Source organism: Falco biarmicus, chromosome Z (genome assembly GCF_023638135.1).
Source record: "Falco biarmicus isolate bFalBia1 chromosome Z, bFalBia1.pri, whole genome shotgun sequence".
NCBI classification, from domain to species: domain Eukaryota; kingdom Metazoa; phylum Chordata; class Aves; order Falconiformes; family Falconidae; genus Falco; species Falco biarmicus.
This window is the reverse complement of record NC_079311.1, coordinates 76,922,021-76,938,873: the sequence shown is the minus strand read 5'-3', so window position 1 is coordinate 76,938,873 and position 16,853 is coordinate 76,922,021. Positions and strand designations below refer to the sequence as shown.

Sequence of the window (16,853 nt, the reverse complement as noted above, 5' to 3'; positions counted from 1 at the left end):
TTAGCTGGCAATTTCCCCACTGAATGTATTTCCATCAGCAAATACCAGTGTGTCAAAACGGAAGTGTACCATAGGAGTGTGGTGCTTTCAGCTGCTCTTTGTCAGTCTCCTGGCAGCTCACCTGCCCATCTCCCCAGGCTTGGTGGCAGCCCAGCTTCCAAGGCAACTGTCTGCCTGCTGTCGGGGCTAGTGCCAGATCCCCCCTCCCCAACACCCCACTTCCCCTGGGGACACCACGCTGCGGGGAATCAACTAACACATCAAGTTAGGACATCCTTGGAGCCAGCCAGACAAAAAAATTATCAGTGCCTTCCTTCCTAAGCAGATCTATTTCTTCCCATCTCTGTTTCATATCAGAAATTTAAGAATCGCAGTTAATGACCTTTCACTCATCTCATTTTGGGGAGGAGAAGGATTTCTTTCATTCCCAAAAGCTCTACATTTTTCACAGACTTCTGCAGCCAGCTCTAATGATCATCAGTAGGTCTGCACCAGTGTTGACAGGAGACATAACCCAAACATTTTAAAGCTTTCCTGGAAAAGCTTAGCTTTAAATGTGGGGTCTTTTGTGGTAGCCTCTGTTTCCTACTGTTCATGGAGCGGAAAACCAGGTCCATCAGGTACGATTTTTGCTCCGCTAGTTTAACAGTGCTGACGAGATGCTGCTTTGTGGTGAGACATACACTCTGTTCAGCATACTGAATCCTGTCTCCAAGACTGGGCACAAATTTCTCACTGGACGCGGATTTCTAATCGGGGGTTACAAGACATGGCAGTGTGAAAGTGTGATCCAGCTCAAGGGTTCTGGCACGTGCAGAGCTAACACATTCTGCCAGAATCAGTTAAATCCTACCACATTCATCCAGCAAAACTCCAACATTTTGCTGCACTGAGTCCAGATCTTTGTCCTCTGATGAGGCCAGCCTGCTGGGCCAGAAGGTTTTGAAGGTTTTCTGTTTATGCTGAAAGAATAAAGCAACAGCTTTTGCCGCAAGAGCATTAATGGGAGCCTGGAAGTTTGAATTTTGGAGGAAACTAAGAACCAGGCTGCTGGCCTCAATCATTCACCCCCAGGGTCCTTTAGTTCTTTCCTGATGCTCTCAGCCTCTTGCAAAGGTATAATTTCAAAAGGTCTGAGAGGTTGCATGGAAAAAATCAGCACCAACTGGATCCCGTGTTACAAATCTGTGTTGGATGTATGGATTGCATGAGCCAATGTGTATTGGGCTAATTCCCGTGTGTATCTCCTTTTGTTTCCTGTCATGCAGGGAGCCTCTTCAAGCCTGGTGGTGAAGTTTGCAGATACAGACAAGGAGCGTACAATGAGACGCATGCAGCAAATGGCAGGACAAATGGGCATGTTCAACCCCATGGCCATCCAGTTTGGAGCATATGGCGCCTATGCACAGGCAGTAAGTATAGACACTGGCTCTATGCATGTTCATGGCAACGGGAATAGCACCTAGAAGTCCACAAAAGCACACGTGAGCAGAGGAACAGCTGAACAAAGGAAGAACCAGTGATTTCTCCATTAAACTAATTACATCATGGGAGCAAACTAAGTCACGCCACCCAGGGTAGACAAGGGCATCTGCCAGGCAAGTCGAAGAGGTACAATAGCCAATTCTAGCAGTAACCACACTGTGATCGTGTGTGCACACATGCAAGACACTTCCTACAGGGTCTAAACCATTGCTGTCAAATCCAATCACAGCTAGCCTTTAAGGATTTGGATAAAATAGGCCTGAATTCATCTTATCCTGCTTCTCTGCCCCATGTCAGCATCATCTGGTGCCAAAGAAGGTTTGTGAGGGTACAAACACCTTTCTGGCCCTCCTCTGCTACAAGGACACACAGACTCAGCTGAAAGGGGGAGATGGCTCTGCTGCACCACACATCATTGTGGGTACCTTTGGAGTAACCACAAGATAAATGGCAGCTGTTGACATAGGTGCTTTTAGAGTCATGAAAGCATGCTAGAGTATATCAAAATGGACAAGCAGACATATGCACACATACAGTCCTGGTTTCCCAAAACAATGTGATTTAAGCACACTGGGAAAACGCACCAGCTATTTAAGGCAATGTTGCACTGTTTAACTTCAGGTGTCCTACTTACATACCAGACTTGGACCCTGAGCCCCTGAGAAAATGTGGCTATACAGAGAGCTGGGTTCTTGATGAAGAACCCTGGAATGGATGCCTCTGGCATAACTACCTTTCCTTAGGCTGCAATTAACAAGGGACCTGCAAGACAAGATCAAGTTTAGGTAACTTGGTCTCCGCCAGGTATTTCAGAGGAAGGTAGAGGTGATCCCTGCAGCAGGCAGACACAATACTGCCAGGTGACTTTGGCTGCCTTCTCTGGAGCAGATTTGCAGACAGTGACAGTGCATCTATGTGCTTTATCCTTTTGGTAGCAAAGTGTGGCCTTCTTGTACTCTGCTAGATTTGTGTACAGGAGGGAAGTACTATTAATCCCATTTTCCAGAGTAGCATCTTCTGAATGAGAGAAACCAAATGCCTTGCCCTAGGTATACAGGGCCAACTCAGGAATCATACTCCAACGTACCCGTACTTCATCCAGTGCGCTGACTGCAAGGCTCTTCTTTCTTGCCTGCCCATTTCTTTCTCACATGTAGGCACCCTGGATTTCCCGTCACAGCCCCATAATCTCTTTTTTTTTTTAATTTGAGGGCCTTGACATTTCTGTCCTCTGCTGAATGTCCTGTGCCTCCCTGAACACCTGTTATAACCCAGCCTACCCCTTGCATGAACCATGTAGAGTCATGAGGACATGCTGTAGAGCTCCACAGAATTTCCCCCTCACCTCCCAGCTGCCCCTTCTGGTGCTATTCTGGACATTTTTATTCTCTGCCTACAAGGCAAGTTTTATTTTTCCTTCTATTTTCCCCTCTCTATTCTTATTCCCAGTTAAAGAGAACCTTTGCTTCATCCTTTGTCCCCTGCTCCCCTCCTCACATGATAGTAGAGCTGTCCCTCTGCAGTTTGGCTGTGTTTAACCTTCCTGGCCAGGGAACGCTGCAGGAAGAGTAGAAGAGCAGTAAATCACAGCTGAGTTCAGGTCAGTGGCCAGCAGCCTGGCAGAGGGATGCAGCATCTGTGCCTCCATGTCCCAGAGGAATTAACAGGAGGCAACCTATGGACAGCTTGGGACAAACATCTAAAGGGGTCAGGCAGGAGATGTGGCTCTGGTGTTACACTACAGGCATTGATCAGGCAGCTGGTAAAGACACCACTATCCTGGTGCTCTGGTCCAAAACCTCTTCTCACATAATTTTTAATCTATACATCTAATTGCCATCCTAGGTTTATACTGATACAAAAGAGGATGCAGTGTGCATCTTTGCACCACAAAAGTTCCTTCCATCTATTTATCACCAAATAATGCAGGATGTTAGGAGGGTAGGTGCTTGAATGAGGATTTATCACTGAAGAAAGAGTGAAAACAATTCTTGGGTATGCTCCACTCCACTTGAAACCAATGAATATTTTTCCTATTGATTTCTGTGACAGCAGAATTGGACCCATCCTCTTTTTTTTTTTTTTTTTTTAATGGTAAATATGATAATAAGGGGGAAAGAATAAGTTTTAGATCTTGACCCATTGGATATGACAAGCTGGTGACACCAATTACCCTGGGGACTTGAGAGCTGTCTAAATGATGGGATCACATTTCTGTGTGGTGCCTATACACCCGGAGCGTGCTCAGATGCTGTCTCTCAATCAGCCTCCCTATCTCTGTCTCTTTCTATCTGCTTCATCTCACAGTCTCACACAAAAGAGAAGGAAGGGAGCGCCAAGGCTCTGTGACGTTCCCTCGGTCCCAATTAATCCACCTTGGACTGCTGGCTCTTAGATATCAGGGTGATTGGCACCTCACAAATGCCAGCAAGAGATGGAGGGATCGATAGGGGGAGAGGGGAAGGGGGGACAGTTTTATTCAGCCTGAACTGAAGTTGAAGAGCCAAGGCAAGTCAAGAGGAGGGAAGGTGAAACATCAAGAGCAGGACAGTGATGACAGCTGATGCCACTGCCACCGGCAACTCGTGTGACCTTGGGAGAATTATTTGACCCTCAGCCTCGTTTCCCCATGTAAGAATAAAGCTGATAATCAGATTTATTTATTTGCCCTTCTTCCCCAGAGACACCCTGTCTGTCTCCCCATGGGTTTTCACACAGGGGTACGATGATAACACAAGTTTAGGGACTGCCTCCATGCTTAGTAGTAAGGCCAGGACTAGCATGAGACACTGTGCTGGTTTGTACTCATAACTCGTCCTCTCAGCTATTCCACTGCAGTCCAAGTTTGTCTGATGTCTCCGTATAATAGTTTCCAGACATTCCCATGAGAGCTGGTTAATCAATTATCTCTAATGGTCTGTCCCCATGGAGGAGGTTGCCGAGTCCCCTAGGCAGTAGTTTCTTGTGGAATCTCCCCCAGAGAGGCATCAGGCGCATCACAGGAACTGGATTAGCTCCTGAAAACAGGTCTCCATGCATCAAGGTGGCCAGTGCAGCAGAAACCTACATGGTACAGCTGTTTGAAGGATTAGGGTGCAGCTGTGGATTTGCAAATCCAGCAGCACCACTGAAGAGAGGCAGCAAGGGTCTCAGTTCATCAGTGTTTGACTGATAGTCATTAGTGTTGCCACCAGGACTGCTCTGCACCTCAGCTCTTTAAGTTACCTCCTTTGCATGTCAGCAAATGGCCATGTCACAGTTCACTCCCAGCCACTGCCCGCTGCCAAGCCACTCAACCTCAGCTTAAACAACTTTAACCTTCGTAGGAATGACGGCCTCACATCAGCTGAACAACCAGTCCTCGGGTTCAGCAGCCGTATGGCCTCAGCTCCAGAGGTAAAAAAAAGATCAGGAAGCAAAGGGAGTTCTCATCTGTGTGTGGTTTTGCCTCCCCTCCTCATGTGCCACCTGCAAGCATGCCAGACAAAGCTTGGCATTAACTCTGTATGCCTTTTCAGTGACACAGAAAGTCATAACAGACCCACCTCCCCTCTTTTGGAAACAGCTCAAGACAAGTCAGATTTCATGGCTCCCTAAAACTCCCAGAGCCCCTATACTAATTTATTTCAGGGGTGTGTGTGATTTTTTTTTTCTTTTCAGCAGTGTCTTCCCATACTCATTTCATGTCTTCTTTTATGGGCCAATTATTTATTTTAATTCACGCACGTATAGGGCACCAGCCCTTTTTGTTGTCAAGTTACGGTGGCTTTACATCACCTGGGTATTGATAGCTGTTTCTGCAGTTTCAGTTAAGGCCAACTTGAGATACAGATCTGAACTCAGCCCGAAGAGGAGACTGATGCTAGGTGGCACCCACCACCTCTGATTTGCTGCCAGTCGACACAAACCTGCAGGCACACACTGCAGCTCAGAGCAGCACAGCACACCTTAAAGCCTCTGTGTGTGTGTGGCCAGCCCCCAAATCCTGAGCAGTAACCATCAAACCAGACTATGAATAGTGGTACTGTAGTCCTGGCCCAAATAAGCAACAGTGGCAAAAATTCCTGCAGGTCTTCTTTCTGTGAAGAACATACCAAGTAGTTAGCAGCTGTCTCATGTCACCGCTGCCCCACCATGCAGAAAAGAAAGCGTGCACAGATCGAAAAGTGTTGGGAAGATGGAAAAATGCAGAAAAGCAAAGCAAGAACAAAGGAAGGAGCCTTGGAAAGTGACAGATACTGTATAAATTATTTAATTTTTAAATTATTTAAAATAAGATCAAAGTCATAAATCAAGTTTGCATAAAAAATGGGGTGGCAGTGCTAGCCACAGTCTCCTGGCCAAATTCCAGCTATGGGACTGATTGCATCCTGCAGCAGGGGACAGGCATAGAGGTAGTGAGGAAAACCAGACAGATGGGGACAGAGGCAACACAGGCAATGGTAACATTTGCTCTTTGGCCTGGAGCAAGTCCTTTCCTGCTAGTAAATCCCAGCTCTCCTCACTCTCAAAAAGTACAAATGCTGCAGCTCCTAAACTGCAGGCAATAACTGCAACAAATCTAGGAACATCCAGTATAGCAAAGCTCTCAGTCATCATCATAAGTGGTCACCTTGGGAAGTTAGGGCAGCAGTGACTACCATGCTGACCTTAAAAGCCTGGGTGCGCCCCTCTGCCTCCCTGTCTGGGCTCCTGTGGAGATGAAAGGACATTTCTGCTAAATGATCTGAGGTAGTACTGAAGGGAAGAATCTCTTCGTCCAATATTTATTCAATTCTTACTGTGAAATTATTTTGGAAAGATACTTTAAAACATTCTGCTAACTGTATGAAATCAGGGAAAAATTACTGAATATAGACTGTCTTCTTCATATGACAGCTGTTACACTTCAATGACCAAAATGGGGCAGTATATTTGGTAAATACTACCTGTTATGCAAATCACTTGTTCTGATCCATTCCAGAAGAGGAACCTATTTTGAAGCCATAATACTTTGTAGCAGGGCTAATACCATATTTCTAATGGTCAGCTCCCTGGTATTTCAGAAATAATGAACACTCAGATTTGGGCTCTCTCTCTATATATATATACATATATGTATTTATTTTATTTTAGTTTTTGGGGTTTTTCCAGAGCTCTCAGAAAGTTAGAAATTCAAACTATTGTGTATCAGGCTTTTGAAAGACAATACGACACATGAATCCAAGTGCTGACTTTTGTTTATTTTTTTCAAAATCTTAATTAAATTTAAATTTTATTTTCAAAGCAGAAACTTCTGTTTCCAGAAGACATCAAAAATATCTGAAGAACCATTCTGATTTTTTTTACAGAATATCTTCTGTTTGTTTGAAGGCACGGGAGATAGTTTTGCTCTTATTTCCCAATGGCCAGTTAGATAAAACAGAAGTGAGTTTGTCAGTTCTGTGATTTTACCAAATATGTGTCTTCTTATTGCTTGGTGGATCACTTTACTTACCTCTTTCTATCACAGGGGTACCATGAGGATTAATTAGCTAAGTGTTTGTATAGATTGTTAGAGGTGGGAAGCGTGGGATGCTGTTATTACTTTTATTGTTATTACTGAAGGAAGAATGTGAAAAGTCAAACAAAACATCATGCGGTTCTGAGGCAAGGGTAGAAAATAACACTGACAAAAATAAGAAGGTCATCAGATTGTTCAGAGTAAGCTTTCTCCAAGGGCAATGAGCATGCTATTTCAAAAAGAGAATATCAGAAATAGTTCTTCTCACTCCTCTTCCCCTTCTCCAGTTTCACGTGTATTTTCTTTTGGCGGCTGGGGTAGGCAGGCTGTAGCATCCTTGCCCTATTTCTAGCGGGAGGTTTTTTGCCTTGAGAAAGCTCCTTCATCTCTCCATGCATCTGTCTCTCCTGTAAGACAAGGACAGTATGTCCTCTCCTTGTGCACAGTCGCATGACCCTGCTAACAGCCACCTGATGCCAGAGGCAGCTGTCCCAGAGGCAGGTGTCTAGCCCCACCTCTGGCCACATGTCCTCACCCCACGACAGTAGACTGGTCGTGACCACACAGAGCCCCATGTCTGGGAGGAAAGCTGGCAGTAAACGCTGTGTTTGTGCTGTCCCTGAGCTGGGGCTTGGCAGTGTCAGGTGTGCATCTGGCCTGGTTGCCAAGCTGTGGAGAGGGAGGTGGGCATCAGCTAGCTCTTGCTTTAGTGCAGCTGTGCTGCAAAACTTCACCCTTTGCTGCTACTTTCATTTTCCATGCTAGGATAGGATGGATAAGCCTGTGTAGTTGCCCATCCACCCACTGATGACAGAACTGGCTGAAGTTTAGCCACCTCAACTTGAGGTATCAAAAAGATGTGTGAGATGAAGCCTCCTATCTCTCTCTCTGTTGACCAGCCATCACTACCACCACTTCCCATGCTTTAGTTGGCCTTACCAGTGCCTCTTCAGCAGCCCCATTGGTTCTCAAGCATTGGGATAAGGACTGCAGGCTTTTAGCTGTTGAGGTGCTCTTCATGGACATGAACCAATTTGGTAGCATCTCTTGGTCTCCTCAGAACATAAATATCTGAGCAATAGTAAAGGCCACATTGAAGGAAAGAGGGAACAAGTCTTTAAAATTGGATGGGGAAAAGTTTTAAATGCTGAGGCAAAGGCCATGCCAAAGAAGTAAAAGAAGCAAAAGGAAATACGTCCTTCCAGCTGAGGAAGGGGAAGGCTCTTCTCCGTCCCCTTGGGTCAGTCCAAGATAATAAGGCTGCTGCCTTTCTGATTAGGCTTCATCTGCAGCTTCAGCCCATGCAGGGAAAATCTGCATTTCAAATGGCATATTTTAAAGTACACAATACCCAAGGGCCCTGCTGCTATTGATTTGCCCCTAGTGGGGTCACTGCCTCACTTTCTACAGGTTTATTAGCTGGGACCATACACTGGGCTTCTTTCAAAGTGAAAAGAGAGTGGATGGAACATTTGTCTTCAGGGGGAGCCAGGGAAGGAGTGGGGTGACTTTTATTGGGAATACCGCAGAGCTTTTATAAGGGAGACTGGTGACCCTTACAGGGCTTGCCCTACTTTTGTAAATTTCCCTGGAGCTGTCCTGCAGGGAAGGAGGTAGGTCTATGCTGTCAGGTTCACTCAAGGTGACCAAGTTCCCATCCTCTCATTCCTGTGATGCTGCTGCACTCAGCCAGGCTGTGACCATCAGGCACAGGGCTGGGAAAGACCCCCCTCCTCTTCCCCCTTAACTGTTACCCTCGAGCAACTCCAACCAGAGACAGAAGGGCATGAAGAGCAAATATGTCCACAGAAGGGTGTCAGGAGTGTTGTCAAGGGTTGAGATGTCCAGAAAGATTTGGGACATGGTTAGCCAAGGAAGGAGAGCCAGTGAGTTGAGGTGTGTGGCTGTGTTCAGGTATGGGATGCTATGCTTTTTCCAGCTCTGGAGGAGACACTGGGTTACCCACGGCCTGGCTCTGAAGGCTGCAGCAAGGTGTATGTCCTCTGGTCCTTGAGGTGCAGGGCACCAGCTCATTTCACCATGTCAGGGGGGGTACCAGCTCTCCAGGGCATCTTGGGCATCCACAGAGCACCAAGCATAACAGAAACAGGGTGAGCGCTCCCTGGACAATGCCTGCTGTAGCAGAAGCAACTGGATCTAGTTTCTCAAATCACAGGTTAGGGCCTTATTTTTACTGCATTAGCTTTTTAACCCTAAGCTGAATTTAACCTCTTTTCTCCTCAAGATTCTAATTCAGTCTCCATCAGAGTATGGCCAGTTTAAAGTGACTTTCACTGAAATCCATCAGAATTTAAGTTGCAGACCTTGCACCTTCACCACTGATCAGCAGACAAGACCATCTAGTTCTCCTAAGGAGAAAGGAAGTGCCGCCTTCTTTCTGAAGGCCTGTGACAGAAAAGCAGAAATGGCGTTACACTGCAAAAAGGAGCATGCATGTAACTAAGGTATATTCTAAAAACATGCATCTTCCAGTGCAAATTTATAAGCCCTCTGAATACACAAGAAACCACACACTCAGGTTACCTGGTTTGCAAACCAAAAGGAGCACCCACCATTGTGGAGTTAACTCTGAACAGCTTAGAGACATCCAGAAGCAGGAGAAGAAGTTGCATAAGTGTCATGGTGTAACCCCAGCTGGCAACCAAGCACCATGAAGCTGCTGCCGCTTGCTTGCTCCCCCTCACCCAGAGGGGTGGGGAGAAGAATTGGAAAGGAATGTAAAACTCCAGGGTTGAGATAAGAACAATTTAATAAGTAAAGCGAAAGCCACACATGCAAGCAAAGCAAAACAAGGATTTTATTCACCACTTTCCATGGGCAGGCAGGTGTTCGGCCATCCCCAGGAAAGCTGGGCTCCATCACACGTAACAGTTACTCGGAAGACAAACAGCATAATGTTGGATGTCCACCCCTTCCTCCTTCTTCCCCCAGTTTGTATACTCAGCATGATGTCATACGGTATGGAATCCCTCTTTGCCTAGTTTGGGTCACCTGTCCTGGCTGTGTCCCCTCCCACTTCCCTGTGCCCCTCCAGCCCTCTCGCTGGCAGGGCCCAAGGAACTGAGAAGTCCTTGACTCAGTATAAAAATTACCCAGCAACAACCACAAACATCAGTGTGCTATCAACATTGTTCTCACATCAGAGCCAAAACACAGCACTGTACTAGCTCTTAAGAAGAAGTCTAACTCTAACCCAGCTGGAACCAGGACAATAAGCCATAGCTAATGTCACAGGTGATTGCCTAGCTCTGCTGAGTGCAAAATGGGGACTGTCTTTGGAGGACTGCAATCATTTGTACTACCATTGGCAATGCAGTATCTTTTAGATAGAGCCCTGTTTCTCTTGCAGCACAGGTGAAATACAAACAAAAGGAGGACTAACACTTTTCTTTTAAATGGCTGGGACCCAAGGTCCAAAAATATCCACTGAGGGCCAGGTAAAGGGTGGGAATCATTTCATCTGACTGTGTTGGTATGTGCAGCTGAACTGATCACCTGAGGTCCGCATACAGTCAACAGGGAGAAATGAAGCTGCAATTCATCTGCCCAGAGGCATTCAGGTACAGAAAGGAGCAGTGGATCTTGGCCTAGACTCCTTTGCCTGTTATCATATCAACCATAATAGGCGACCAGCTTAGATGAAACGTCATGTGTGTTTAGTTTTTGGAATCTGACAACGGAAAGTGCCAGAAACAGAGCCCCCTGACTGCCCTAGATGGTCTCTGGTACAAATACCAGGCTGTTACCTGCCAGCGAGGCTGACCACAGCACACATGCAACCAGCTATATGTTACTCCGTGTTTTGAGGTGGGTTTGTTCATGCAGTTCTGGTCAGCTTTGGAGAAACACAGAGAGAAGTCAGCAAAGGCCAGACTGGAACTGTCCCCAGACCTTGCAACTGCATCCATTTCATGAGATGCTCCTTTGATCAGCAGCTCTAAATAGATCCTATAAGCACAGGTCTTGGCGATCATTTCTGCAACCCGGCCAGTTATATGCTCAGCTTTCCCCAGGTGAAAATATCCAGCACAGAAAATGAGACACGAGTCAGCACACTCAGTGTTGGAGTCAATCCAGTGTTAAAGATGGATGGATTCCCCCTTCCTCATTCACTTCATTGACACACTTACTAAAATCACCTGCTCAGTGCTTCCTCTGGAGAATAAACTCAAATGATGCTCAGAAACAAATGTAGCTCTTAAAGGGAAATCAGCATTGTGCTATAATAGAAAAGATTGCCTAATCACTCCATCAGTAATTACAAAGAACAGAATATCGCTAATTAAAATGTGAAAGTGTCTTATGCAGGGTGTAATAAAAAAAGGTAATTGATAATCAAAGGGAAAGCCACCACCTTGCCACCAATCTGCATCAGGCTTCAAAAAATAATAGTTGTACTAAACTCTGGTACAGAAATTTTCATCTGTAGATCTGAAGGCACTCCCACGTGGGGAGGCAGGTAACCCATGTCCCATTTTATCACTGAAGAAACCGAAGCAAGTTTACACAATTTGTGCACGGTGATACAGCAGGTCAATGGCAGAGCATCCTTTGCTTTGGTCTCTTAACCGATGGTGACAAGGAAAGTTTCAGCATTTCAATGAGGGCAGTGAACTCAAGGATTTGTTTTAGCGTGTATGTATATAAACAGCTAATTTAGCTGATATTTCAATATTAAAGCGAACAGTAAGGAACAGTCTGTTCCTTGCCATGACTTTTGAGGTCTGTTTAATGCTGAGAAGCGTGTCCCGTGTGCTTAAACAGCAGCATCAGAGGGTGATTTCCTGATGGGAGAGAGAGCGCTATCACAGAGAGCAGCAAAACAGAGGCACTCCAATTCTGGAGACAGCAAAGACATGAGTCACTTCTAAAACCACTACAGAAAAACAGGTTTTTTCTCCACTATTATCATCAAGTTATGCATTAGCAGAGGCTGGGGAATGAACAGTGAGATTTTTCTCTCTGCTCATCCTCTTTCCCCTATATTTTTTGTAAGCCTCCACCACCAGTCACTAGCGAGGGTTGGATATGGACCCAGACTTACCTCATCTGGCTCTCTGTACAGCTCCAGGGAAGGAGACATGAGGCAGCTACTTCCAAACTGTTTTCTTCTTCATGCCAGGAGCATTTCAAAAGCCCACTGCAGCCATACTGCACCTATGAACCTCACCGACTGTGTTAGGTTCAGACTGTAAGATAACGATAGCAAAGTCTGGGTTTAATACAAGAAACATTTCCAGCACGCATAACCATTCACCACCACCTTTATGCTCCAGAACTTTTACTCCTAAATTCCTGAAAATATAGGCTGGGTTCCTTATATTTGCCTTTTGTAAGAGGTGGCATTTTGATCACGAAATAAACAATTAAGGAAGTCATCCCAGATCAAAACCACAGGGAAGGGATTTTCCCACTACACAGTATTAATCCTGCTTAAATAGGGGAGTTCCCTTCTGTTATATAGCTCTGGAGTCACTGCTTGGTTGTGTTGGAAATAGGTGCTATGTAATCTGGTTGGAAGGTTTGGTAATGGTTTTGCCTCCCAGCAGCATAAGAAAAATATTTTTGTCACTGACAGATGGAAACAAATCAGGTTAACCCCAGAGAACTAGCTAGGCTTGCTGCTCTGGGGAAGGGATCTCCTCATCTTGCCGCTCCACATACACTGGTCTCCCATCGGTGGCCTCCAGTGCTTTCTCAAAGCTTTGGCAAAAGCAATGTAAGCTATGAAACCTCTCTGGCCAGGACTGTAGAGTGTTTTCTCTCCCTTTCATCATCAAGGAAGTACCAAGGAATCAGAGGGTTGCGTTCAACTCATGGGAATCCTCCACAGTCAGGAACACATTGTGGGGGTGGGGACCATAAAAACCCTAAGATGCAAAGATGTACTTTGCCTCCAGCCCCTATAGTAAGAAGGGGGGCCAAGGCTGGGAGGTGCCACAGGCATGGTGAGCTGACATCTCAAAACAGGGATGCCTTGCACCTACACCGGGTCCCCAACCTGGTGCCAGTGCCACGGGCTGCCCTGCCAGTGACCGCATGATATTTTTTCCCTGCTCTCTTTGTTCCAGCTGATGCAGCAGCAAGCCGCAATCATGGCGTCGGTGGCGCAGGGTGGCTACCTGAACCCCATGGCAGCCTTTGCCGCAGCCCAGATGCAGCAGATGGCGGCTCTGAACATGAATGGCCTGGCAGCCGCCCCCATGACACCAACCTCAGGTAAGGGGCTGGGGAGGTGGAGAGGGCAAAGGCCAGGAACATCTGACACACCCCAGAGGAGACCTGGCAGGACATGGAAGCTGACAGGTTGTCCCCCAGGGGGTCTTGAAAGAAATCTTGGTCTTGTTGGTGAAGGCCACCAGAAGTGAAGAGTGGAGCTGACCAGATCCTTTTGTGGTCTAAGAGTGGTGGAAAGGGGTGGAGAAAGGCTGTTTGCTACCTATTCCAGGGCTGGGGCCACCTGCAAGTCTGCTTCTGTATCATGAAATAGTTATAAGGACAAAGTCAAAGAGTTTGCTAGAAGCGGGCTGTTGGTCTAGCTGTGCCCTGTGCCAAGTGGCACTCATGGTTGAGGAGACCAAGAGGGCTGAGACTCACCAGAGCCAGGACACAATAGGATTGCTGGGGAGGAGGAAGGGTGCTGGCAGGGAAGGCACTGCAAAGGGCTTTCACCCATGATCCTTCCCTCTCAGCCTTACCCTTTCCTTTAGCTATGAGCACCCTCTAAATCAGGGGTCCTCAAACTACGGCCCGCAGGCCAGATACGGCCCCCCAGGGTCCTCAATCCGGCCCCTGGTATTTACAGATCCCCCCACCGGGGGTTGGCGGGGGGGGTGGGGGGAAACCAAGCAGCCACAGATGACTGCCTGCCACTTCATCCACGCCGGCCCCCTGTTTAAACAGTTTGAGAACCCCTGCTCTAAATGGTACAAAGCATCCCCCAGTAACCTACACTGGTTTATTGGTGGTGCATATAGATGTCCAAAGGGTTAGTGCTGGTGCTGTCACAGCCAGGCTGGTCTAAAGACAAATAAAATAAGGTCTGTGGTGAGATGCAATGTCGTTAACAAGATGAGCTATGTGTTTGGGATATATAAGCCTTTCCCCTACTGTGAAATAAGACAGGGGGTACTCAGGGAAGACCTCTGGTGATACTTGCAGTGGAAGTGTTTGGTGAGAGGGTTTCTGGCTGCTGAAGCAGAGGCAGGTAGTTGGGAAAGGGCTCCCAGGATCTGTCTAGGTGTCACAACAAGCCCGTGCTAGAGCTGCAGTGGGCAGGGAGTCAACCTGAGACAGAAAAAGGACTGGCTTTCCTGGGGCTTAAAGCACAAGGAAATCATTTGTGCAGGAACAGGTCAAGGAACGAGCAGGGCTGATAGCCATGGAGTAGCACGAGGTCTAACAGCAGGGAAGTGGGGCAGCAGAGAAAGTGGAGCTGAACCACAAAAGGAAAGAAGTAAGAATCTGGAGAGCTTTGCAATATACCACTGAGTCTGGTAGGGGAGCAGAGGACTCAAAGGTACATCTTCAGAGGACCATTTCTAAGGGACAGGTTGTGATAAAAGGGTCCCTGGGGCGATGCGAGTTGTTCCTATGAGAGGCACTGGGAATGGGACTTGTTCAGAAAGATGTGGCATATCAGTGCACTTGTGTGAACCATGAAGCATCAAGCTGGTCTGGACGGGATCAGCTGGACAAAGGTTTGGGGTGAGACATGGGAGCAGTGAGCTATGCCTGAGCAAGCTGTGGTGCTGGCCAGCACTGAGCAGAGCAGGAGCTGGGACTGCAGCGCAGAGCAGTGAGAGAAAAGGGGCAGCTTCAGTACCAGAAAAGAAGAGGTCTGTACCAGTCCTGGAGCGGGAAAGGGCCATCTGACAAAGCAGCCAAGAAAGATGCCTCATGGCTGACAAACACTGGATGGCAGGGAGATAAGGCACCGCAACATTGGAGGCTTGGGGGCTGTTCCTAATGAACTGAGTTTAGCTAACTTGTCTGCCAAAGAAAACCTCCTCTTGCGCACAGAGCTAAGCATCTCTTTGCAATCTGTAGCTGGGAACAGTGTCAGCAGCTACTGGATCAGATACCTAACTTTTCCTTTGCTTGTATTAGAATATAAGGGGGAAAGAAGGGAGATACAGAAAGACAGAGCTCTCCACATAAACTTATGGAGACCCAAGGAAAAGCGCTTGACTCAAAAACCTTATGCCACACATTTCAAAATATATGTTTACACAACGGTAAATGTATAAACAAGTCTATGGAGCTACTGCAAATCCAAATAGAAAAGTGGCTTAATTATATGTGCACCCTTTAAACCCACTGCTGGAAAGATTATCATATTTGCATTAGCTAGATTTGTTTTGTGTTGGTGGGAGCAGAGAGAACATCAAACAAAGTCTGCTTGGAATTCAAATGCTCTCAGGGCCTGGAAAGCTAAATCCAGGCAGTGGTTTGTGATGGCCTCACCACAAAAGAGCACAAGGTCTTTTGCATATAAATAAGTCTTGAGAATGAGTGAGTTCTGTGACATAAGTATGTAAATACTGACACAACAGCCAAATTCTGTGCTTACCATGATTTCCAGCACATGAAAAATATCACAGCCTGTCTTCGGCATAAGATCTTCTCTTCTGGTGTGCCTGGTGCCTTTTGGGGAGTGATAAACATTGTCAAAATACAGAGAAGGAAAGCTCATGTTTTTTACATGCTTCCCAGAACACCCATGACTGGTCATTACTGAAAATAAGATGCTGGTTTAGATGACCCCTCGATCTCTTTCATGGTGGCAGAGTCTGCACTCTCCTTATGACATATTTTCAGTCATGAAGCCTATACACTTTGGCATTATTGCAGATTTACCTCAAATGGGTAGCTTCCTTCATGAAAAACCTCTGTAATGGCTTGTGGAAACATCCATTGACAATTATTCCTTGGGTGAAATGTTTAGACTTTGAAATGACTCCTTGTGTTACTACAACACTCACAAAGCTTTTGATAAGATGCATAGAAAATGTTTCACATAGCATCTGAGCAAGCAAGCCTCCAAAATGAAAAGCGATTTCTGAGTAGCCAGGAGATATCTGAAGCCTAATGTGAATTCTCCTGCTGGCTTTTGTTAACATTCAGAAAGCCAAATGGAAAATGATCATTCTGCTTCATAGCAGGATTTCCAGTCATTGAAGTATATCTTTGTTCTGACTTGGAATGAAAATGAAACATTTCAAAGTTCACTAAAAAACAGGCATTAGAAAAAAAAGTGTTTGGAATATTGAAAAAAAAAGTATTTTGATCTTTCCTAAGCAAAAGAAATTGTGCTAGAAAAAGGACACTGGTAACCCAGAGTCCTAGAGGCTTTGGAGGTATTAGCAGAGCACTGTGCCTCTGTGCTGGTATCTTCAGACATCCCAGTGCATCTGCTTCCTGTGCATCCCACCTTTGGGAGAGTGGGTTCCTTGGGACATGGCCATGAGTTCATTCAGGCTCACGAGTTCCCACAGGAGCTAGGAACTTACAAAGTTTTGGTTCTAGGCAAATTTAACAGACTAGAGACTGTGAGATCCATCTCATCTGGCTTTAGCCATACAGAAGTCAGACATCTAGTTCATACTAGTCACCTGGCTTGCCGGGGGTCAATGGAGTGCAGTAGACATTCCAATGGAGGCAGTAGGTAATTCAGACCATAAAACTTTATGCTGTTTGCTGGCGGTTTGATGGTTCTGCATCACGAGTCAGGTTTTTATCTCACACACAGTCCGTAATTGTGAGGCAATTAAACTGACATCTCAGAAAGTCTGGTTCAGTTTTCACATTTGTCCCATCATTAGCATAGTCTGGGTGAAAAGTGGGTCTGACTAAGGGGCTAGAA

The 16,853-nt window shown here is 46.2% G+C and overlaps 1 protein-coding gene across 9 annotated transcripts in view; it reads left to right on the top strand.

Annotated features, from left to right (window-relative positions):
• CELF4 (CUGBP Elav-like family member 4) overlaps window positions 1–16,853 on the top strand; it is a 723,065-nt gene that overhangs the window by 635,565 nt on the left and 70,647 nt on the right. For all 9 annotated transcript variants that reach the window (XM_056325512.1, XM_056325515.1, XM_056325511.1 and 6 more), the window contains exons 6-7: window positions 1,269–1,412; window positions 13,060–13,207. In XM_056325512.1, coding sequence (XP_056181487.1) covers window positions 1,269–1,412; window positions 13,060–13,207 — 292 coding nt within the window. The remainder of the gene's footprint in view (window positions 1–1,268; window positions 1,413–13,059; window positions 13,208–16,853) is intronic.